At 39.7% G+C, this 25,004-nt stretch overlaps 1 protein-coding gene across 2 annotated transcripts in view; it reads right to left on the reverse strand.

Annotated features, from left to right (window-relative positions):
- The window catches only part of jazf1b (JAZF zinc finger 1b), a 193,524-nt gene that overhangs the window by 100,013 nt on the left and 68,507 nt on the right, over positions 1-25,004 (reverse strand). For both annotated transcript variants that reach the window (XM_078420642.1, XM_078420651.1), the window contains one exon: positions 16,107-16,179. In XM_078420642.1, the coding sequence (XP_078276768.1) occupies positions 16,107-16,179 (73 nt within the window). The remainder of the gene's footprint in view (positions 1-16,106; positions 16,180-25,004) is intronic.

The following is a 25,004-nucleotide window of genomic DNA, read 5'->3' on the forward strand; positions in this document are numbered from 1 at the left end:
ATACGTTTCGATAAGATCTCCTCTCATCCTCATAAATTCCAGTGTATACGCCTAGTCGCTCCAGTCTTTCAACATATGACAGTCCCGCCATTCCGGGAATTAACCTAGTAAACCTACGCTGCACGCCCTCAATGGCAAGAATATCCTTCCTCAAATTCGGAGACCAAAACTGCACACAGTACTCCAGGTGCGGTCTCACTAGGGCCCTGTACAACTGCAGAAGGACCTCTTTGCTCCTATACTCAACTCCTCTTGTTATGAAGGCCAACATTCCATTAGCTTTCTTCACTGCCTGCTGTACCTGCATGCTTCCTTTCAGTGACTGATGCACTAGGACACCCAGATCTCGTTGTACGCCCCCTTTTCCTAACTTGACACCATTCAGATAATACTCTGCCTTCCTATTCTTACCACCAAAGTGGATAACCTCACACTTATCCACATTAAACTGCATCTGCCTTGCATCCGCCCACTCACCCAACCTGTCCAAGTCACCCTGCAACCTCATAGCATCTTCCTCACAGTTCACACTACCACCCAGCTTTGTATCATCTGCAAATTTGCTAATGGTGCTTTTAATCCCTTCATCCAAGTCATTAATGTATATTGTAAATAGCTGCGGTCCCAGCACCGAGCCTTGCGGTACCCCACTAGTTACTGCCTGCCATTCTGAAAGGGACCCATTTATCCCCACTCTTTGCTTTCTGTCTGTCAACCACTTTTCTATCCATGTCAGTACCCTACCTCCAATACCATGTGTCTAATTTTGCCCACTAATCTCCTATGTGGAACCTTGTCAAAGGCTTTCTGAAAGTCAAGGTACACCACATCCACCGGCTCTCCCCTGTCAATTTTCCTGGTTACATCCTCAAAGAATTCCAGAAGATTAGTCAAGCATGATTTCCCCTTCGTAAATCCATGCTGACTCGGAGCAATCCTGTTACTACTATCCAAATGTCCATGCTGACTCGGAACAATCCTGATACTACCATCCACATTATCTCCAATTTCTTGGAACCAACCTCCTGTGTGACATGTTATCAAAAACCTTCTGGAAATCTCTTTGCACTACAAGTCACATCCTCAATGAACCCACAACAGATTAGTCAGATATGATTTATTCACAAAATGCTGGAGTAACTCAGCAGGTCAGGTAGCATCTCAGGAGAGAAGGAATGGGTGACGTTTCGGGTCGAGACCCTTCTTCAGACTGATGTCAGGGGGGTGGGACAAAGGAAGGATATAGGTGGAGACAGGAAGATAGAGGGAGATCTGGGAAGGGGGAGGGGAAGAGAGGGACAGAGGAACTATCTAAAGTTTGAGAAGTCGATGTTCAAACCACTGGGCTGCAAGCTGCCCAGGCGAAATATGAGGTGCTGTTCCTCCAATTTCCGGTGGTTCTATGGTACTGGAGGAGGCCCATGACAGAAAGGTCAGACTGGGAATGGCTGGGGGAGTTGAAGTGCTCGGCCACCGGGAGATCAGTTTGGCCAACGCGGACCGAACGCAGGTGTTGAGCGAAGCGATCGCTGAGCCTGCGTTTGGTTTCGCTGATGTAAATAAGTTGACATCTGGAGCAGCGGATGCAATAGATGAGGTTGGAGGAGGTGCAGGTGAACCTTTGTCTCACCTGGAAAGACTCTTTGGGTCCTTGGATGGAGTTGAGGGGGGAGGTAAAGGGACAGGTGTTGCATCTCGTGCAGTTGCAGGGGAAAGTGCCCGGGGATGGGGTGGTTTGGGTAAGAAGGGATGAGTGGACAAGGGAGTTACGGAGGGAACGATCTCTGCGGAATGCAGAAAGGGGAGGGGATTGGAAGATATGGCCAGTGGCGGGGTCCCGTTGTAGGTGACGGAAATGTTGGCGGATGATTTGTTGGATCTGCTGGCTGGTGGGGTGGAAGGTGAGAACGAGGGGGATTCTGTCCTTGTTACGAGTGGGGGGAGGGGGAGCAAGAGCGGAGCTGCGGGGTAGAAGAGGGGAAGCCCCATTTCCTGAAGAATGAGGACATCTCTGACGCTAAATCAGATATGATTTAGCCTTTACAAATGCATGTTGATTCTGTCCAAACCTATTATTCTTTTAAACGTGGTTTGTTAATAGATCCTTCATTATAAATCCCAGCATCTTCCCTACCACTGATGTATGACCCACAGATAATATAGTTCCTTTTTTTCTTTATCTCTCCTTTTTTCAGAATCAATTTTGCAAAATGGTGTATTAAAATGTATCTATTCAGCTACCCATCTATCTGAAGTCTATTACTATCCTCTTCACTATTAACCACACTTCCAATTTTTTGAGTTGTAAGAACATTTGGAAGTTTTACCTTGAACACCCATATCCAACTCTTTCATTTGTACCAGCAAGTAATGGTCCCAGCACTAGCCCCTGGAGAACACCATTTTCATCCATTCTCCAGTATGAAATCCATCTATTTACCTCTACTTTCTGCCTTCTGCCTTTATGTCAATGTTCTATCTTGTCTGCTGCTGACCCTTCAATTCCAGAAGTCACAACTTTGTTTTTTGTGTGGGACTTTTATCAAACAGTTCCTGAAAATCCCCATAAACAAAAACAATTTTGTTCCCTTTGTGCAACTTTTCCAATTTCTCACCATAATAAATACTTAAGGTAACTCTGTGCCTCAATAGGAGTACTGTTCAACATCAGCACCTCAAAATTATGTAATGGGCTTTGTCTTAATAATGCAGAATTTCACAGAACTATTAAAATTTTCAAATTTCATCCCCTGTAACTACATTTACCCCTCCTATCATCATCCTCCATTTCAAATGTTATTCTATCCTTTTTTAATTGATGTGCTGGTCTCCACCAACAATCACGTGTTGATTTACTAACCCGAAACTCAAATTTGCTGAGTCATCATTGCTCTTTGTTTTCCTCTCAACCACACAGTGGAGCAATACAAAGCTTGGATTTTTTTAAAACACTATGATCTTTCATTTATGCCTTTGACATCAAAAGATTATTTTTTAATTAATTGATGCTAAAAGTAGAGCTGTGCTAGAAGCCAAAGGTTCTAATACATAACAACATTTTTTTTTCCCCACATGCTGTTCTTAATATTCTAAACGATGTGCCACTTTAAATTTGCTACTCAGCATCAGTTTCCAACCCCCACCCTTCCCCTATTCCCACTGAACACCAAATCTAATATGTTCTACATGGCATGAATGCCACCACAAAACACTTTTCTCACTTATCCTCAATTACATTTTGCTTGCTAGAGATGGGGTTAGTTAGTTGGGAGGAGAAACAGGAAAGGTCATGGATTCAACAATTACAGATCTAATAGCAGAGAAAAGGGGGGTTGGTGGAGGTATCAAATTGACTCAACAATTGATTTCCAACCCCCCACCCTTCCCCTGTCCCCAGCACACCCCCAACCTAAAATGTTAGGCACTGAATGCATGGCAGGAAATGGAGTCATAAATGGGATGTGCAAGATCCAGAATTTTTATGCCAGGCAGTTATTTGAAACTCTACTTAAACATTTATTCAAAATGTATACCTCAGATGGTCTAATCTCCTGACAGATCTACAAAATGCAGCCGAGGTATCATAAATGTTGCCATTAGTGTTTTCTATGAAAATAAATCAAATCCATATCCACACGTGGAGTCTGGCTAAAACAGGCATACTAATCATGTTCAGCTACAGTAGAAAATACTAAACTTAATCTTTTCCCTCAGTACATTTTAGAGCTCATTCATCTCTTACTTATTGACGTGCAACTATTACTACTAACAGTTTTATGCTTTTAAAGACTTTAACAAAATACTTCTCCAAATTGAGTGTAAGAAATAGCATGTGCTGACAATAGATTGAATCACGCAACTTTCTCATCAATATCACCTAATAATTGTTATCTGTACAGAATGTTTCAGTTGATGGGATCTAATGTGGAGGGAGTTGCAAAGAAACAAATACACTCATTTGAGAATACATTTAGAAAAAAATTTAAATGTAGAAGTCAAATATTTTGCACTTTATTTGCTGCAATTGAGTTGCAAGACTATATGTAAGGTGAATACTTGAAATTCATTAGATAAAATTAAGTTTAAAAATTGATTATCAATCACTACATGTTACAATAAAGTATATTTTAGTAACATTTTGCATTATGACAATGACAATATTAAAAAACGACTTCAGTTGCAACCCTGTTCTTTCATTAAAAAATTCCATTCCCCTGCAATTAATTTCAAAGGCAGAACTTTCAAAATAATTTTCTCTGAACTAATGTACTACCATACAAGTTGTAAATGAAAAAAGGTCTATTTTTTTTTTAAAAACCCTGCCTGAGTAAAGACTACTGAGTTAGATGGTTGGTATAAATCAAAGCAAAATTAGTCGAAATTTACAGGTTCATAAGAGAAGGGAGAGAGAGAGAGGAGAGAGGAGAGAGGAGAGAGGAGAAAGGAGAGAGGAGAGAGGAGAGAGGGGAGAGGGGAGAGGGGAGAGAGAGAGAGAGAGAGAGAGAGAGAGAGAGAGAGAGAGAGAGAGAGAGAGAGAGAGAGAGAGAGAGAGGGAGGGAGGGAGGGAGAGAGAGAGAGAGAGGAGAGAGAGAGAGAGAGAGAGAGAGAGAGAGAGAGAGAGAGAGAGAGAGAGAGAGAGAGAAGAGAGAGAGAGAGAGAGAGAGAGAGAGAGAGAGAGAGAGAGAGAGAGAGAGAGAGAGAGAGAGAGAGAGAGGAAAGACAGTGAGAGAGCGAGAGAGAGGAGTAAAAGTTGGAGTGGTGAATTGAATGGGAGGTGGAGTCGGGGTAGAGGTGGGACAGGACAGGCGACGTGGGCAGAAAGAGCAGCAGTAGGTAAGGTGGCAAGGAGAAGGAGAGATGGTGTGGTGAAAATGGGGGAGGTTGGAAAGCAAGGAAGAAAGGTGTCATAGGGTGGGAATATGAATAGCGGGTAGAGAGAGTGGAGAGAGCAGAAGGGTCAACCGTTTACTATCATGGTTGAACATAGAAAACAGGTGCAGGAATACGCCATTCGGCACTTCGAGGCAGCCACGCCATTCAATATGATCATGGCTGATCATCCAAAATCAGTACCCCGTTCTGGCTTTTTTCCCCATATCCCTTGATTCCTTTAGCCCTAAGACCTAAATCTAACTCTCTCTTGAAAACATCCAGTGAATTGGCCTCCACTGTGGCAGAGAATTCCACAGATTCACAACTCTCTGGTTGAAAAGGTTATTCCTCATCTCAATCCTAAAATGGCCTACCCCTTATTCTTAAACTGTGTCCCCTGGTTCTGACTCCCCCAACATCGGGAATATTTTTCCTGCATCTACCCTGTCCAATCCTCTAAGAATTTTATATGTTTCTACAAGATCCCCTCTCATCCTTCTAAATTCCAACAAATACAGGCCCAGTCGACCCATTCTTTCATCATACGTGTGTCAGTCCCGCAATCCCGGGAATTAACCTGGTGAACCTAAGCTGCACTTCTTCAATAGCAATAATGCCCTTCCTCAAATTAGGAGACCAAAATTGCACACAATACTATAGGTGCAGTCTCACCAGGGCCCTAGGACCTCCTTGCTCCTAAACCTATTATGTAATCTACCTGTCGAGCAGAACAGGCTGCTCCAAGACATTGGAATTTTGGTTTGACAGTAATTCTGTACACAGTATTCATTCTCTGAAGTTTGATCCTTTCACACTCACCCGTGGGAAAGCATCACACACTTCCTTTCGGCAGGTTAAAGGTGGCCAAACACTGGACAATTAGATTGTCGGCCTGTGTCAGCCTATAACACCTTCCTAATATGGAAATTTGGCTTCTGTAACTTAAGGGCACCATTATTCTCCTCAAACACCCTTCCTTGGACCAATATTTCACTGGGCATCTCCAGCTGTTTGTATTCTATTCACTATAAATTGTTAATGAGCAGTATTCTTTAAATTGCATTTAAGCTGCTATTAGGATTACTCTGTGGACTCTCAATGGCACGTAGCCACAGGCACCATGGTGGAAACCACACCCCTACCACCTCAACCCAATGTTTTTCCTTTGCAATTACTTCAGTTCAGATTTTAAAAAAGTTGGCAACTGAAAATGTTATGAAAATTCTTAGGTCTCCTTCAGAAGCTGAATGCTTATGTTTCCAGTTTAAATGAACCTTAAATCAAATAAGTAAAAAACAAAAGAATCATTGATCAGGAAAGGATTATTGTAAAAGATTATTTTTTTTCCATTAATTGATATTATTTCTTTGTTCATCTTTATCTGAAGTACCCCACACCTTGATATTATCTTCAAAATCAAAAATCAAATCAAGAGCCATCTAAGCAAACTATGTGAATGCTGTAAAATCTTAATAGAAAATACTCAAGAGATCAGATAGTTTCTGCAGTGGAAGAGACAATGACATTTCATGAGAACCATTTATTTGGCAACATTCACCAAAATCCAGGTAGTCTACCACGTATATTTAATTAAATCTTACATACCACTCCCAAAAAAGAAGTTACCATTGTCTTATTTATTTACTGACTAAATGAATACAAAAAAAATTAATTTCATAACACAAAGATCAAAGGGAAATGCAAAATAAAACCTCACAATTTGCACATTAATATGATGAGAAAACCAGCTTATTGGGAGAATGTGCAGCACTGGTACACCGACAAACCACTGATATGCTTTCTTCTCTGCTCTATATCTGTCTAGCAGGAATCATTAAACATTTTATATATAACTAATATGTGAAATAAACACCCGAATTACCACAACAAACCAAACTACATTAAGTTATAGATAACAATATTTTTGTGGTACTGATCAGTGCAGTTTCTTGCAGCATAAACATATTTAAAAACCTGAGATTTACATTGGAAGCAATGTCAAAAATCACTAATTTATATCTCAAGCAGCTCATTGGTATCAAAGAATTGTTAACATTATATGCCTCACAACTAATTACTCCAATTTTGGTCTTATTTCAATCAGTCCACCATTGACAGTTGTCGGTTCAGCTCTACAATTTCTATCCAAAAACTTGCTACCTCTATTGTGGTGCTCCCCAAAATGTTGCTCCTAGGATCATGTCTTTCATTGCCTGCAGCCAAAATCCTCCATGTGTCTCTGCTATTTATGATCCAAAACCACTCCCATGAAGAATAGGTTTCAGGTTATCACGGTCTGGGAGAGGTTGGAGGGATTTACCAGTATTGGGATATTTGAATTATGTGGAGGCTCGACATGCTGTGCTCTTCTGAGGGCAAAGAAAACTGAAGAGTTTTTAATAGAATCGTTCTAAATTATGTCAGCTTTCATTTGTAGGCAAATAAGTGTGCACAGGAAAAAAAATGATGTTAATCAGAAAAACACAGTGGAGAAAGAGAACTTTGTTTTAAAAATGCAAACTATGATGATGATATGGAATGCATTTCCTGAACATGCACATGTAGCATGCACATATACGTTGAAAGGAAAACTTTGAGGTAAAGAGCAGCATGTGGGACTAACTGGATTGCTTTTTCAAAGGATGCGATGAGCCAAATGGCCTCCTACTCCACTGTACGCTTCTTTGAAATATTTTTCCAGGCAAAATACTACAGGCCAGGAAGTAGTTAGGAGGCCAGCTATCAGGTTTCCAGTAATGGTTCTCCATAATTTGTTCCTAAGATTTATGGATACTGTAACTTAACACAACTATGACAGTTAACTTACCAAACAAGCAACCATGGACCCACACCTGCATTCTTTAAAACTCATTTTGGGGTTGGTTGGCCAACCTTTACCTTTCAACAGACAAAGAAAAGAGTGTGAAAGAGCACTGCCTGACCTATATGTAGTATGCATGCATGCATGCATGTTATGCTGGCATATGTACCAATAGCAATAACAAAGAAGCACCAGTTTGTAGCATTATACTTATTTAGCAGTGACTACACATTTCTGCTACAACTTCATGAACAGAAAAGAAGATGTAATTCCCTAAACTGCTTCCTCCATCATACACATATTTATAGCCCAACACTATCTGCATTTGCATTTTGTGCATTTGATGTTCAATGAATCTCTATCACGAATTCCAGTTGAAGGATAAAAACGGAGAGAAACAGCAGAAAATTGCTCCAGACTGTGTAAGTGATGCAACAGCTGTTATTCCTTTAAACACTTTACATCTGTAGCACACTATAAAGCAAATTTTGTAGCACAGCAACCCATTGCTACACCACAGGTACCAGAAACCATAATAACACCTGTGTGCTACTGAAGCAACTTACAGGCGCTTAGTTAATGTATGAGACAGAAAAGGAGTAAATAGTTAGGTTGCACAAGATTTGGCAATGTTGTACTCAGGTACCCCTGTTGATTTTGTTTTTCCTTCCTCATAAATGCAGATGATGCAGGTTTGGGGTAAATCATTACGTTTTCATCATTGCCGAGGCAGAATATATTTTTTTAGAATTTAGGTGAATCATAAATTTGGGGAGACTGGCAGGAAAGTGGAGTTAAGGCCAAGAACAGATCAGTCACAACATTATTGAATGGTGGAAGGACACAAAGTGCTGGAGTATCTCAACAGGTCAAGCAGCATCCCTGGAGAGTATGGATTTTTTTGGCAACGTTCACCAAAATCCAGGTAGTCTACCACGTATATTTATTTAAATCTTACATACCACTCCCAAAAAATAAGTTACCATTGTCTTATTTATTTACTGACTAAATGAAAACAAAAAAAAATTCATTTCATAACACAAAGACCAAAGGGAAATGCAAAATAAAACCTCACAATTTGCACATTAATACGATGAGAAAACCAGCTTATTGGGAGAATGTGCAGCACTGGTACACTGACAAACCACTGATATGCTTTCTTCTCTGCTCTATATCTGTCTAGCAGGAATCGTTAAACATTTTAAATATAACTAATATGTGAAATAAACACCCGAATTGCCACAACAAAACAAACTACATTAAGTTATTGATAAAAATATTTTTGTGGTACTGATCAGTGCAGTTTCTTGCAGCATAAACATATTTTAAAACCTGAGATTTACTTTGGAAGCAATGTCAAAAATCACTAATTTATATCTCAAGCAGCTCATTGGTATCAAAGAATTGTTAACATTATATGCCTCACAGCTAATTACTCCAATTTTGGTCTTATTTCAATCAGTCCACCATTGACAGTTGTCGGTTCAGCTCTACAATTTCTATCCAAAAACTTGCTACCTCTATTGTGGTGCTCCCCAAAATGTTGCTCCTAGGATCATGTCTTTCATTGCCTGCAGCCAAAATCCTCCATGTGTCTCTGCTATTTATGATCCAAAACCACTCCCATGAAGAATAGGTTTCAGGTTATCACGGTCTGGGAGAGGTTGGAGGGATTTACCAGTATTGGGATATTTGAATTATGTGGAGGCTAGGCATGCCGTGCTCTTCTGAGGGCAAAGAAAACTGAAGAGGTTTTAATAGAATCGTTTTAAATTATGTCAGCTTTCATTTGTAGGCAAGTAAGTGTGCACAGGAAAAACAATGATGTTAATCAGAAAAACACAGTGGAGAAAGAGAACTTTGTTTTAAAAATGCAAACTATGATGATGATATGGAATGCATTTCCTGAACATGCACATGTAGCATGCACATATACGTTGAAAGGAAAACTTTGAGGTAAAGAGCAGCATGTGGGACTAACTGGATTGCTTTTTCAAAGGATGTGATGAGTCAAATGGCCTCCTACTCCACTGTATGCTTCTTTGAAATATTTTTCCAGGCAAAATACTACAGGCCAGAAAGTAGTTAGGAGTTTCAGGTTCAGGTCGAGATCCTTTTCCAGTCTAAAGAAGGGTTTCGAACCGAAATGTCACCTATGCATGTTCTCCAGGGATGCTGCCTGACTTGCTGTGTTATTCCAGCACTTTGTGTCCTTGTGCATTAACCAGCATCTGCAGTTCTTTGTTTCTACGTTATTGAAAAGTGTGCAGGTTGGAGGGTCTACATCACTTTGAAGTGTTCTTACATCTTAGATTCTAAAAGAAACACTATTTTGGCAATACCATAAATAGGAAGTCTTGAATTAGTGAGAAGGGCTGGGGAAAAAATATTATCTTGAGCAGAAAGATGGGAAAACTAGGTATTTATTTCTAGAGTTTTAGAAACATAGAAACATAGAAAATAGGTGCAGGAGGAGGCCATTCGGCCCTTCGAGCCAGCACCGCCATTCATTGTGATCATGGCTGATCGTCCCCAATCGTCCCTCTCCCACTACATTCTATCTCTATCCCGCCGACTCCCCTGACATCAGTCTGAAGAAGGGTCTCGATCTGAAATGTCACCCATTCATTCTCTCCCGAGATGCTGCCTGTCCTGCTGAGTTACTCCAGCATTTTGTGTCTACCTTCTATTCTCATACTTGTTTGTACTGTTCAGCAGTTTAGCATTTTGGCCACAATGCAGAAATGCAGAATTGGTAGAATTTGCTCAAAGTCATAGAAACATAGAAAATAGATGCAGGAGGAGGCTATTCGGCCCTTCGAGCCAGCACCGCCATTCATTGTGATCATGGCTGATCTTCCCCAATCAATACCCCGTGCCTGCCTTCTCCCCATATCCCTTGATTCCACTAGCCCTTAGAGCTCTATCTAACTCTCTCTTAAATCCATCCAGTGATTTGGTTTCCATTGCCCTCTGTGGCAGAGAATTCCACAAATTCACAACTCTCTGGGTGAAAAGGTTTTTTCTCACCTCAGTTTTAAATGGCCTCCCCTTTATTCTAAGACTGTGGCCCCTGGTTCTGGACTCCCCCAACATTGGGAACATTTTCCTGCATCTAGCTTGTCCAGTCCTTTTATAATTTTATATGTTTCTATAAGAACCCCTCTCATCCTTCGAAACTCTTTTTAAAAATTAAAATAAACATCCTATCTTTGTCCCGTCCCCTCCCTTGACATCAGTCTGAAGAAGGGTCTCGACCCGAAACGTCACCCATTCTCTCTCTCCCGAGATGCTGCCTGACCCACGGAGCCACCCCAGCACTCCGTGTCTACCTACAAATTTATGAGTACCAGATCAGGCAAATGAGTATAACGCTCTGGAAATTGTTACTCCGTAGGTATTGTTTCTTTGGATTAGTATTTGATCCTCTCTATTCAAGAATGGTGTCTAATAGTAGATATTATTATTGATGCAAGGTTGGTATGGAAAATTCTGTAACAAAAAAATCTTCAGTGATTTGCTTCCATAAAGTCTGGCAGCTGGTAGGATTGATGACTCTTGCTTTTCCTTGGAATACTGCACTTCCTTTTGCCAATGCAATTCCACATTCTCGGCTCTCAACCTCCCAGCCATCCCCCTCCTTCCAGATGGCTCTGAGGATTTCAAAGGTAAGAAGCCTGCAGTTCAACTACATGAATATACATCTCACATGATACTTCTGGCCAAAGCAGATGTGAGTGTGAAAAATCTGGACTAATAAAAAGCTATTAACTCCATCCTCCAGAAATGTCATCAAATGTTTTGTAGATTTTCTAATAATCACTACATTAACATTTTTTTTGGAAACTAAAGATAATTGTTGTGATGTAATGTCAATTATTATTTCTTCTTCATTATGAACAAAAACAAATTTATTCTTTAATTTACAAACATTATCATAGTCAAGTTATTGTCAGCAATTCCATAGATGATCCATGTTTTTCAAAGTTATTCTCACTCGACTTACAGCAAGCAACAGCGTGGAACCAATCAAACAATCAAAAATCGACTTCTTGTAAGTGCAAGATTTTCTGCCACAACCTTGCCATTTCTTGGCTTATTTTCTTTTACTTGGTTCTGATCATCAAATATAACCCATGAGAATACTGGACTCTTCTGGAGTTTCTGGTGTTTCCAGGTTTGTAAAAATTGGACCCATCAAACGTATAAAGAGCTCTCCATTCCTAATCCCATTCACTTACTGACAGCTTTGCTCCTCCTCCATGTGATAGAATATACTGCAACCACATTGAAAAGCTGGATTCCCCCATCTTCTACTCATTAGCCCATTCTACTATGTATTTCCCAGCCTACATCCAGTAATTGTACACATCCTCTTTTTAACCCATGATTTGGGAACAGACCTTAATGTTCTCAATTCTATTACCAAGTTGGAAAAAAGCAAAACAAAGTACGTTGCTAAGTGCAGTATATTCTTTGTTGCACATTGTGTCTGTCTGTAGTTATCGTCTCCTAAGTATTGCTCATAAAAAAATACAATAGGTTGTCTAGTTGTTAAAAATATTTTGGCAGTGGACCAGTGTCTCGGTAGTAAGGAAACGAGGTTTGCAATTTTCATCTGTAGAAATCTAAATAGATAAAGAACCAGTATTGTAAGCGCTGCGGTAAAATTTAATTAGGCAAAAAGAAATGGATGCATGAATTGTTGCTTTAAAAATGCTTCAGCATTTTCCTTTTCCGCTGGTCCCATCTACAAATTTACTCAAATTCTACGGTGTGAAAATGCCTGTATATAAGCAAAACCATCTGTGTTACTGGCTGCCTTACACGCAACAGCACTTAAGAATTGTCTCAGATTCTTGTTATGTGACAATGTTGTTTTTTGCCATGAAATACCGGGTGCAACTGTTCAGAAAATGCAGAAACAGGGCAAGATTTTTAATGAACAGAGAACTAGAAAGACTACAGATTACAAAAACAAAGTAAATATTCCATTACACTCATGGTTACGTTCCCATTCCAAAACATATGCCATAATTACAACAATACATGTAATCAGGCAATTACAGTGTGCTTGTATTTTTGACTAATTATGTCGGAAGATTTTCAGATGCGTAGTAAAAGAGCTCCCTCATGTGGCCATCATTGTTTTTAATTACAGGTTGTGAACTGCACACATGCAAACTTAGAACAAGTTGGGTATTGAACTTAAAATATTTGAACCTCTGTGAAAAAATGGCATTTAACTGGTCAAAACAGACAGAATAAAAAAAATTGAGAAAATTAATTCACATGAAAATGAAAATTATCAGATTTTCATGATAATTTGCCTGCTATTTGATATTTGACAACGACTATTGAACTATTGAATATTATGTGCTACTTGCACACTTAACAGTCAAATCCAATTTTCATTTGTGTAACATCACACCAGGTCATCTGTCTAGGAATATGGAGAGTGCATCAGTTTCATGACTGCTCCCAGAGAGAACACATCCACTTGGGGTAATTCATTGTTGTGTTGAAGAAGCTGGGGTGATATTCGGTGCTATTTTTTGACCCGGATGCATGCAAAATGCTGACTCTCAGCAAGACTGGGCCGTCGCTAGATGCAGATGATTAGAAGAACTGGCAGACAGGCTGGTGTTTAAAAGGAGCAAACATTTGGAAATGGGAAGTCCTCCCTGCTATTGGGCTAGATCTTCCTAAACTTAGCCCACTACCCGGAGGCACTCATCTGCACCAGGTGTGGAGGACCAATCACACTGGCCCTTCACTGACAACAGGCACAGCTGCAGGTGGAGATTTGCAGTCTGTTAAAAGACCATAAATGATTTTGACATTCAGGGACATTAAAATCTATTAACATTTATGCAAGTAAATTAAAGGGGAAAGAAAAAAATAAGTAAAATCAATTAATTAAAACGGATTAAACGCAGGCGCAGCGGTAGAGTTGCTGCCTTAAATCGGCAGAGACACGGGTTCGATCCTGACCACAAGTGCTGCCTCTATGTGGAGTTTATATGTTCTCCCTCGACCTGCATGGGTTTTCTCCGGGATCTCCGGTTTTCTCCCACTTTCCAAAGACGTACAGGTTTGTAGGCTAATTGGCTTGGTATAATTGTAAATTAACCATATAACCATATAACAACTAGAGCATGGAAACAGGCCTGTCCGGCCCTACCAGTCCACGCCGACCATTCTCCCTGACCAAATTGTCCCTAGTGTGTGTTGGATAGTGTTACAGTGTGTGGGGATCACTGGTCGGCGTGGACTCGGTGGGCCTGTTTCCGTGCTGTATCTTTAAACAAAACTAAAATTAAAAATAACTAATTTAAACTTACTTGAAATATTACTTTAATCTTTCTTTTTCTTTGGTTCCTAATCGGAATCTTTATTGATACGACTGGATTCCATAATATTGCATCAGCAAGATCAGGCTCTATTGCTGGACTTTATGGTATGCCACACCTGCTGCTTGCACGTCTTGGAGCTACAAATGCTTTATGCAAGCCCAGGTCTTATTTCTGTTGCAATTACTCAACGCCGGCAGTTCCCTCCCAGTAACCAGTAGACTTCCATATGGAGTTGTCTTCTTGTAATCAAACCTTGTTAATGCAGATCTATATTCCTTCCTCATAAGTTTAAATGGGTGTTTATAGCTTACTCTTGATTTGAAATCGATGATCTCAGTCAAAAGTCAACATATTAAAATGCTAGATAGAAAGGTTTCTGTTTTCCTTCAGTTGCCTTCACGCTTCAATAGCCAACCAGAACTAAAGAGGAGCCATTTGGCCAAGATGCCACATGATGAATAGCTCCCATGCAATTATTCATGCAGGTGATTAAGTCGGCATTATAATTTGGGACTCATTGAGGACTATAAAATCATGCAGATAATCAAAGCTATGTCATAAAATAAAGTAATTCAACTTTTTTCTTCGGTGTTCCTGTGTATTCTAGTATCTATTTGTCTGTTACCAAGTCAACGTTGCTTCTGAATTATTGAATGTTATTTATCTCTGGTAGTATAATCACTTTGATTTGAGAGCACAACAAAAGTACCAGTATTTTGATTAAATTAGTTACCAACAGTAACTTTGCCCATCTCAAAACTGGAATGGAATGAAGTTATGTGTGTAACTGGCTTCTCAATTTTAAAAAAAATTAATTGTATATATTTAAACATTCACTAAGAAGACCAGGACGGCATTGACAAATGTGCCAAAGGGCCTATCTCCATGACTCTAGGATGCATTTCAAAAATACAGCCAGCTATTGTAGGAATAATATAAGTTAATTTCTTCAATTTATTTCACAAGCTTCCTTATACAGGAGAGATGAAAGCACACAAAACAGCATGGAGCTTCTGCGAACCTAAATGCCATGATTTTTTTAAACATACGACACATTACAACTATGAATGGTCAGGTTGACAATTATCTGATGATTCGGTTTATGTGAGAATAAATTCCATGAAAGAACAACACAGTGGGAGCAAGACTGCATGATGAAAAGTGATTCTAACAACAGAATAGGATTCTAAAGTGCTTCTGATGTCTAAACTGAATGGTTTATTCAGAGTATTTGTGATGCAGCATGGAGAGCAAGCCCGATGATAATCCTTTTGCCACTTCGTTGCTCAAGTACCCCAAGTCTTAATAAATTCTTCCATCTATTTCTAGAATGGCATCCATAAAAGATGCTGGTACCTATTATAGATTACCTTTCAATTAAGATATACCTACAAAAAAGACATTTTTTCATTTGGGCTGCTGATCAAATTTTCTTAAGACTATGGAGTGGGAAATACCTTTACATCAAATTTTGAAACTTTAAATTAATATTGCAATGAAAAATTAAATGCATAAATGAATTGATAACATTACATTAATAAGGCAAATTCGTACTTCATGGGTCACCACATTTAACAATGAAATTCAGAACAAATGGTAGGTTACTATTTGTGAAGTTGACATGTCTGGTTTACTGCATTAAATTCCCATCAGCCCCTTACTGACAACCCTCCCAACAGCTAACTCCCATCTCCATCTACCAATAAATCAGGGATTTATTTGTCCCAGGTTCTGTCAAATCTTCTGCACCTACACTGGAGTGACAATCTTCCTTGCAGCAAAGGTGGTAATATGCCAGGAGATGACTGCATTAAAAGTGTTCAATTTTTTATTTGTGAATTGTTACTGAACTATACTTTCACCAACATGAATTTTCCACTCTTGCGCAAACATACCAAACATGGAAAAGTTGGTAAATATAGCAGTCAGGTTTGAGATTTCAAATGTAGGGAAAATCAACAGTATCTAAAATAATGGTTTCACGAAGCTGTGTACATCCACTTCAGAAGAATGTTCCAAGAAGATACAAACCATTCTTACAAAAAAAGTAATCTTACCTGTTCACATAACTAAGAGCTACGTAGGTTGGCTGTTGTAGTTCTTGTTTTTCTAAAACCCGGGGATCAGTATCTGCAGGGGAATAAAAAGTGTACAGATTATTAACAAGTGTATTTTTACACTGGTCAAGTTAACACTAAAATATATCACATGACATGTTGATATCAGTCACTGCTCAGTAGTGAAATAATGTACATTTTATTGCAATTTACAACAAATTAGCGCATAATTTATCAAATGATAATGAAGTTAAAATCTATAGGAAAATCTAATACATATCTTTGAGAGTTATTCCTAGACCATGTGCATTGAAGCTGCAGGTGGGATGTGAGACCAGGAATTTCCTTGGAAATGCTGTCGTTCCACAACTACCGCATCTTTATTGGAAGTATATTTAAAAACTCTCTGTGTTTCCAGTCATAGCAGCAAAGTAAGGAGAGTCAAGAGGAATCTTTAACGCATATGTAAAAAAGGCCTTGTCGCACATATGTAAAAAAAACAAAGGTATTTCCAAGACCTTGTATCAGCAATTTTCTCAGTTCCCCGCAAATCACATCCCATTTCAAATTCCTCTTTAATGTGCCATTATTTTCCAACCCCACCTATAATAGGCATCTCAAAGCACTGGGACTGTGCCATCAAAACCTTCAAATCTACTGACAGGGTTATAGCAAATTATCATCAGCCGCTAAATATATTTATTTTCACATGGAAAAAGTAAATCAGGGTCTAACTATAAGGAGAACACTAAACATGACATCTACAAATGGTCTGGACATTTGGTCAAATATAGGACATATAGTCTCATTAGAAAAGAAATTGAATTTGGCAGCAAGAGAATACAATGGGGCAAAATGCTCTCACCGACTACCAACTTCAGGCTTGTCGCACTATATTGCAGTTAAGATGAAAATAAATGGACAAAATTGTTATGAAACGTCAAAATACGCATGTATATTTCTTGAAATATGAAACAACTATATTGCATGAATGAAATTAGATTGAATATTAATATCCAATGTGAACTGGGCCAGATAGAGCAGAATTTAGGTAAGGTAGCCTGAGGCATTAGGCAGCAAAGGTAGCTTGAGGCAATTTCCTGCATTGGATTCGTTGGTGTGTCTGTAATCCAGCTACTGGAGTACAGGATTTTCAAACAAACTAAACTGAGCAGAAAGGGCACAAAGTGCTGGAGTAACTCAGGGGTCAGGCAGCATCTCTCGAGAACATAAATAAGTAATGTTTTGCTGATAACAGCATACACAAATCAATGCCCAGTGACACTGTAATTGGAGTAGTCACCCTGCGCACTCCATAATAATCAGTAGAGACTTCAATGCTCGCCATTTTATTCAAAAACCTGCAAGGAAATCACCTGGATACAGAGCTCTGGGAGCCTCATAAATCACACCATATAGAGTATTATTATACAAAGCATAACTAGACGAGACCAGTTTCAACCAATTCTGAGGTTATCTATCATAAATGAGCACTTCCTTGAGCAACATACAAGCATACAGTATAACCAATATCCCAAAATGAGACCATTGCTCATAAATTTGATCATAGAACGTCCCTTTGTTTTAATCAATTAATGTATCACCTCTCCAAACATCACCCGTCCTCAACAGGCCCCATATTAGTTGCCACATTTTCTCGGGTGACCAGTTATGTTCATAAATCTATTACCTGCCAGGGTTAAATTGCTTTAGGAAAAAGACTATGGCCCCTTTAATACTTTTACATCCAGTAGCTTTTCCATTGCCTGCCCCTCGGGTCATTTACTGCTGTAGTCTTGTGACTTTATTATCCTTAAGAGAAAATACCAATAGCCTATTTGTTCGTTATTAATTGTACTCCTAAGTCTATTAATCAATTACAAAAAATCAGGTCTAATTTGTTTAATAGGTCAGGGACTTTTCCTCTGTTTTATACCAACTTTATCAACATTCTGATTGTCACAAAATTATTGTCAAAAAATATTCTGTAACCCGTGCAAACCTCAATACCAACAGCACCTGAGGATAGGAGTAGGCGTCATAGTGGCGCAACTGGTAGAGCCGCTGCCTCACAGCATTAGTGACCCGGGTTCGATCTTGACCTTGTGTGCTCATGTAGTATAAGAAAATAACTGCAGATGCTGGTACAAATCGAAGGTATTTATTCACAAAATGCTGGAGTAACTCAGCAGGTCAGGCAGCATCTCAGGAGAGAAGGAATGGGTGACGTTTCGGGTCGAGACCCCATTCTAAAGAAGGGTCTCGACCCGAAACGTCACCCATTCCTTCTCTCCTGAAATGCTGCCTGACCTGCTGAGTTACTCCAGCATTTTGTGAATAAATACCTTCGTTGTGTGCTCATGTGGAGTTTGCACATTCTCCCTGTGACCACATCGATTTCCTCCAGATGCTCTGGTTTCCTCCCACATCCCTAAGATGTGTGGGTTTGTATCTTAATTGGTCTCTTTAAATTGTCCCTATTGTGTGGGGAGTGGATGAAAAAGTGGGATAACATAGAGCTGTTGTGAACGGGTGATCAACGGTCAGCGTTGACTCCATTGGTTGAGGGGTCTGTTTCCATGCAGTATCTTTCAAAACATAAAACCCTTTATCCACTATTAAAAATACACTGCAAATATGAAATTTGAAAAGTTATGAGGATGGCTGCCAGTACAAAGAAATCAGACAACGTTCTGTATAACTGAGATTTACTGACTCTTCATTCAATGTCATGGTGGATATGGATGGGGTGGGGGGGGGGGGGGGGAGAGGGAGGCAAGAGACTGTAAGGCTTACTACTGCATCAATTCCTCTAAGAGAGTGGGCTTAGCTGGAAGAGCCTTGACAGAGATGAATGATGTAACAGTAGAAACAAGGAACTGCAGGTGACTGGTTTACAAAAGAAGTCAGAGTGCTGGAGTAGGTCAGTGGCGCAGACAGTTCTTCCTGAGATGCTGCCTTACCCGCTGAGCTACTTCAGCACTTGGTGGCTTCTTGAGTAATGTAACTGCAAGGTTGCATTGTCGGCAATCGGAGTTGTGTTTCCCTAATTCTAGATTCAAAGCTGGAAATAATTCAGACAAGCATAGTGACAGATTTATCTACATCTTGATATCAATATCCATTCAGTCCCTCAACTATGCAGATTTTAGCTTACTTCAGCACATCAAATGTCACACCAATTCACTTTCAAGGTACGCCAACCTTCTGTCTTGGCGCCTCCTTACACCACCATTTATGCAGGCCATTGACATTCAAACAGATTTTTTATGCAATGCCATGCCTCTTCCCTCATGATTGCCATGAGCAAGGAAGCTAAATATATTCACACTTTGTTTTTGGATTACCTCTTTAGCCAAAGTAATAATGCAACAGTAATTTGCGACAAAAGATAGGGCAAACATCATTGGGAAAAATTAGTCCACATAACTAAAAATGTAATGAAAACAACAAAATTCTAATATTTTTAAAATAATCCGAGTAACAACAAAAAAGCAAAAATTATAAAACCTTCATGGATTCTTCAAATTCACTTGATTTAAATAAATGATCTAATTACATGTACTTTGCACAGAAAGTACAAGGAGAGGTTCAATCCACAATTTTAAAACCTGCGTTAGTCCTATGATTAAGAGTTGATTTTATAGCTTGAATCATCAATTGAACTTTATTGCAAATGAAAAGACTTTCCAATGCAAGATTTATAGCACATCCCTCAAAGGCACTAAGCATATGAAACCAGAAAATAATATGACAAACTTCCAAGAGAAATTGACTGCAGCTTTAGCTGAAAGTGACTATGAGCTTATTAAGCTCATTGAACCAGAACCGCTGCTGAAAATTGTTCATTCAGAAAATATAGTTTATATTATTAGTTACCAAGCAATCATCATAGGAAATGTCTACAATGCAATAATTTTATCGAAAACCACTCACTGCTCATAATCACCCTGCTCTTTTTAATCCAAGCAAAGCAAACAAAGTCAGTTGGCATGAAAGAAACAGAATAGTTTTTGAACAGTGAACAAACTAATAAATGTTTGTATTCAAAGTAATTCTGGTGTGCAAGATACAGAAAGGAACCATGGAGTTGCAGCAAGCAACTGGAAGGCAAAAGGTAGTTGTATCTATTGAAAAGGGATGACTGGCTAACATTATATCAGGCTCTGGTCAGAGTTTTCATCCATATACCTTGGTGATTTACTATGTGTTGAACACAAAGTGCTGAAGTAACTCAGCAGTCAGGCAGTATTTCTGGAAGACATGGATAGGCAATGTTTTGGAACCTATCTTCAAACTGATTGCAGTAGGAGGGAGAAAACTGGAAAAGAGGTGGGTGTGGGACAAAATTTGACAAGTAATAGGTGAATACAGGTGAAGAGGGCATTTGATTGGCAGATACGTGGACAAAGGTTAGAGATGAAAAGGAACCAAAATGGGGATTGAAGGAGACAAAAGAGTGTCAGATCAGGAGTGAAGAAGGATGAAATGTAAAGCCAGAGGGAGAAATAAAGGTGGAAGGGGATGGGTAGGTGAAGGGGTGGGGATGGATTAGTGGGAAAATTGGATGTGGGGCAGGGCGGTGAAGAAGGAAACTGACCCGAAACGTGGCCTATCTGAAGAAAGGTCCCGACCCAAAACATCGCCTATCCATGTCATCCAGAGAATTCTACAGTTTCACCACCCTCTGACTAAAGAAATTTCTCCTCATCTTTTATAAAGAGCGTCCTTTAATTCTAAGGCTATGACCTCTAGTCCTAGACTCTCCCACTAGTGGAAACATCCTCTCCACATTCACCATATCCAAGCCTTTCACTATTCTGTATGTTTCAATAAGGCCCCCCTCATTCTTCGAAACACCAGCGAGTGCAGGCCCTGTGCCGACAAACGCTCATCATAGATTAACCTACTCATGCCTGGGATCATTCTTGTAAACCTCCTCTGGACCCTCTCCAGAGCCAGCACATCACTTCCTCAGATATGGTTCCCAAAATTGCTCACAATATTCCAAATACAGCCTGACTAGTGCTTTATTGAGTCTCGGCATTACATCCCTGTTTTTGTATACAAGCCCTCCTGAAACAAATGATTGCATTGAGTTTGCTTTCTTTACTACCAATTCGACTTGCAGGTTAACCTTTTGGGAATCCTGCACCAGCACTCCCAAGATCTTTTGCACCTCCGATTTCTGGATTTTCTCCCCATTTAGAAAATAGTCTACGCCTTTATTCCTACTTCCAAAATGCATGACTCCACAATTTGCCACACTATATTCCATCTGCCACTTCTCTACCCACTCTCCAAACCTGACCAAGTCCTTCTGCAGAGTCCCTGCTTTCTCTACACTACCTGGTTTTTAGATTTAGATTTAGATTCTACAGCGCGGAAACAGGCCCTTTCGGCCCACCAAGTCCGCGCCGCCCAGTGATCCCCGCACATTAACACTATCCTACACACACCAGGGACAATTTTTACATTTACCCAGTCAATTAACCTACAAACCTGCACGTCTTTGGAGTGTGGGAGGAAACCGAAGATCTCGGAGAAAACCCACGCAGGTCACGGGGAGAACGTACAAACTCCATACAGACGGCGCCCGTAGTCAGGATCGAACCTGAGTCTCCGGCGCTGCATTCGCTGTAAGGCAGCAACTCTACCGCTGTGCCACCGTGCCGTCACCGGGTCTTCCACCTATTTTCGTATCATCAGCAAACCTGGCAACAAAGCCTTCAATCCCCTCGTCCAAGTCATTAATATACAAAGTGAAGAGTAATGGCCCCAGCACCGACCCCTGTGGAACTCCGTTAGTTACTGGCAACCAACCAGAAAAAGCCTCCTTTTTTGCCACTCTTTGTCTTCTGCCATCCAGCCAACCTGCTATCGATGCTAGTATCTACCCTTTGATACCGTGGGCACTCATCTTCCTTAGCAGCCTCACGTATGGCACCTTATCAAAGGCTTTCTGAAAATCTAAGTAAACATCTACTGAACCTCCTTGTCTGTCCTGTACACACAACGATGAACCCATCATGTCATAATGATTTGGTCACGTGTATTTGTGATGTTGATTGAGTTATTAATATTGCTAAAATCACTGTGGATGCCTCCCCTTTTTTTATGACAGCAATTGAAAAATTATCTCACATCGTTTCCAGTTTCCTCCTCACTACTACAATCAGTCTGAAGGAGGGCCACAACTCGAAATGTTACCTATTCATTTCCTCATCAATTGCTGATTGGCCTGTTGAGTTACTTCATGACTATGTATTTTGCTCCTGATGTTATAGGTACTTCTCAATTAATTGGTTTTAAAAGCATTTTGCCCTACAATATTTTTATTTCCAAGATTCATAATAAAAATTCTTTAAAGGGGATATTCAATGTATGTAGTTCTTCCAACTGAAATTGAATTGAATCGAAATTAAGGAGATTGCAAGATAAAATATTGACATGTCCACTATGTATGGTAATAATTTTCCCAATTATGCTTGCTTCTTTTTGTCATCAGGTTCTGTCACAGCTTGTTATTAAAAGCACAAATCAGAAATCAAACTTCTCATGGTTTAATTATGCTGCAGATTTTGCTGTCAGCAGCCAAGGATAACATTTCACCCTTGCTACCCAGTTGCGCACAGACTTCAAGTGGCATTGTCAACCTGGAAGTCTGATTGTGCATCATTTGTTTGAATTTGCTGCCCTCTACAGGGCAACCGCGGCATCAACGAGTTGAGCAATCAGCCGGGAAACCAGTGATAGACACAAAATGCTGCAGTAACTCAGCGGGACAGGCAGCATCTCCGGAGACAAGGAATGAGTGATGTTTCAGGTCGAGACCCTTCTTCAGACTAGTTAGGGAAAAGGGAAAGAGAGAGATATAGATGATGATGTAAAGAGATAAAGAACAATGAATGAAAGATATGCAAAAAAGTAACGACGATGAAGGAAACAAGCCATTGTTAACTGTTTGTGAAGCATTTTGTGAATAAATTGTTAACTGTTGGGTGAAAACGAGAAGCTAGTGCAACTTGGGTAGGGGAGGGATAGAGAGAGAGGGAATGCCGGGGTTACTTGAAGTTAGAGAAATCAGTATTCATACCACAAACCAGTGAGTTCACCTTCCAACCAGTCAGAATATTCTTCACAAAAAACAAAAACAATACAGGTAATATAAATTACATTTCAAGTGTTGTCTTGACAAAAATACAAGATTAAGTCAGAGACATGAAAGAACAACTCATAAAACCACACAAAAGCATGCAATAGGATTGTATGTAAAAGAGCAATGATAAAAACTATGTGCAGCATGTAGAAAGAACTGCAGATGCTGGTTTAAATCAAAGGTAGACACAAAATGCTGGAGTAACTCAGCGAGTCAGGCAGCATCTCTGGAGAGAAGGAATGGGTGACGTTTCGGGTCGTGTGCAGGATGTATTTATTAAAAAATAATGTCTGAGGTGTTAACTGTTGTTCAAAGGAATGAGACGCCATATATAAAAATCTTCATGGCCTGATAGGGTGTTGACAAGTAATTATTACTTCTTCTGTTATTCCTGAGAGATTAAATTCTAGGTATTTCATCGGCACGCTGGGCAAATAGCTTGTTCATTATTCTTGTGCAGATTTCAATGAAAGTGAATTGAAGTTGCTATTAACTTTATGCTGTAATCATTCTGAACACTGGTGGAAGCTCTCATTGCCCCCCCTCAAAAGCTGGTTTCACATCTACCTTTCATTCCTCCAGCCTTCTATTTTTTTAACCTGTATTCATTGCTACATTCACTAATAACCTCTAGTAAAGAGAGAAGCTTGTATATGCAAAATCGTCCTTCACTGCTCATTCTCAAAACCAACTTTCCATTCCTTTGAGCTGTTTTTTAAACTTTGATCATGGCTGCTCTGTACCGGCCACCACCCCCACCTCATTCACTCGCTCTCCCCCTCCATCCATATTCTTCAAGAAGTCCAGAATTTCAACAGTCCAACTAGCTATGACAGTTTCCCGATTTATTCATTACATCTTGAATTTCTGGATCCATTACTTTTTCCCCTCTCTGGCAAATGCAGCCATGCTAATAAATCCTTCTGACTTTCAGGAGTAAAAGAGAGAAAAGAGAGGGTTAATAAGAGTAGAAAGGAGTATAAAATATTGTGCTATATGCGGGAAGTTATTTGCTTTGATACCAACTTCGAAAACTGAACATTTTTTGTTGAAACCAGCAAATCGTCAGTTTCCCAAATTGATACACAAAAGTTCTAGGATACAATAAAATAGAATTTCATATTTTACGAGTCATAAATTAGTGGTTCTACCAGTATATTTTCCGTCACATGCTGCATATGTATTTAAGAATATATGTCACGATTACCCAGGCTGAGTTATGTGCACCAGCAGACTCACAACAAGCACAAAACCCACAACATTTACTGAACATCATGAGTCTTACTTTAGCAAGTCAATCTTGGGCAAGGAAACCTTGGACAGATTATCATCTAACATGTTCTGTCAGCTGTGGAATCCGTGAAATCGTGAAAACTCATGAAATCGGAAACTGCAACTGAAAAATTCACCCTAAATAGCAAAAGCACAGAATGCATTTATTTTCAGGCTTCACTCGTTCTATCAAGAGTGGCTTGGTAGCAGCCACATTGACAAAGCTGCTCAAGTACTTATGGGTCTGCAACTGTTAAGAGGTGAACCAAAATGACAAATAAACCCACTGGACTCATCTTTCCAATGTACGCACTGAAGCAAATGTCCATTACAACATTTATAGGAATGATTAACTGTAGTTTCTTTAAGACAAATGTTCATCTTCAGCTGAGGACACCTACATTGTTGAGTGGCACTATCATCATGCTCAGTATAATTCAGAACTGCATTGAGAAGTCAAACGCATC

The sequence above is a fragment of the Rhinoraja longicauda genome, chromosome 2 (assembly GCF_053455715.1).
Source record: "Rhinoraja longicauda isolate Sanriku21f chromosome 2, sRhiLon1.1, whole genome shotgun sequence".
Taxonomy (NCBI): Eukaryota; Metazoa; Chordata; class Chondrichthyes; order Rajiformes; family Arhynchobatidae; genus Rhinoraja; species Rhinoraja longicauda.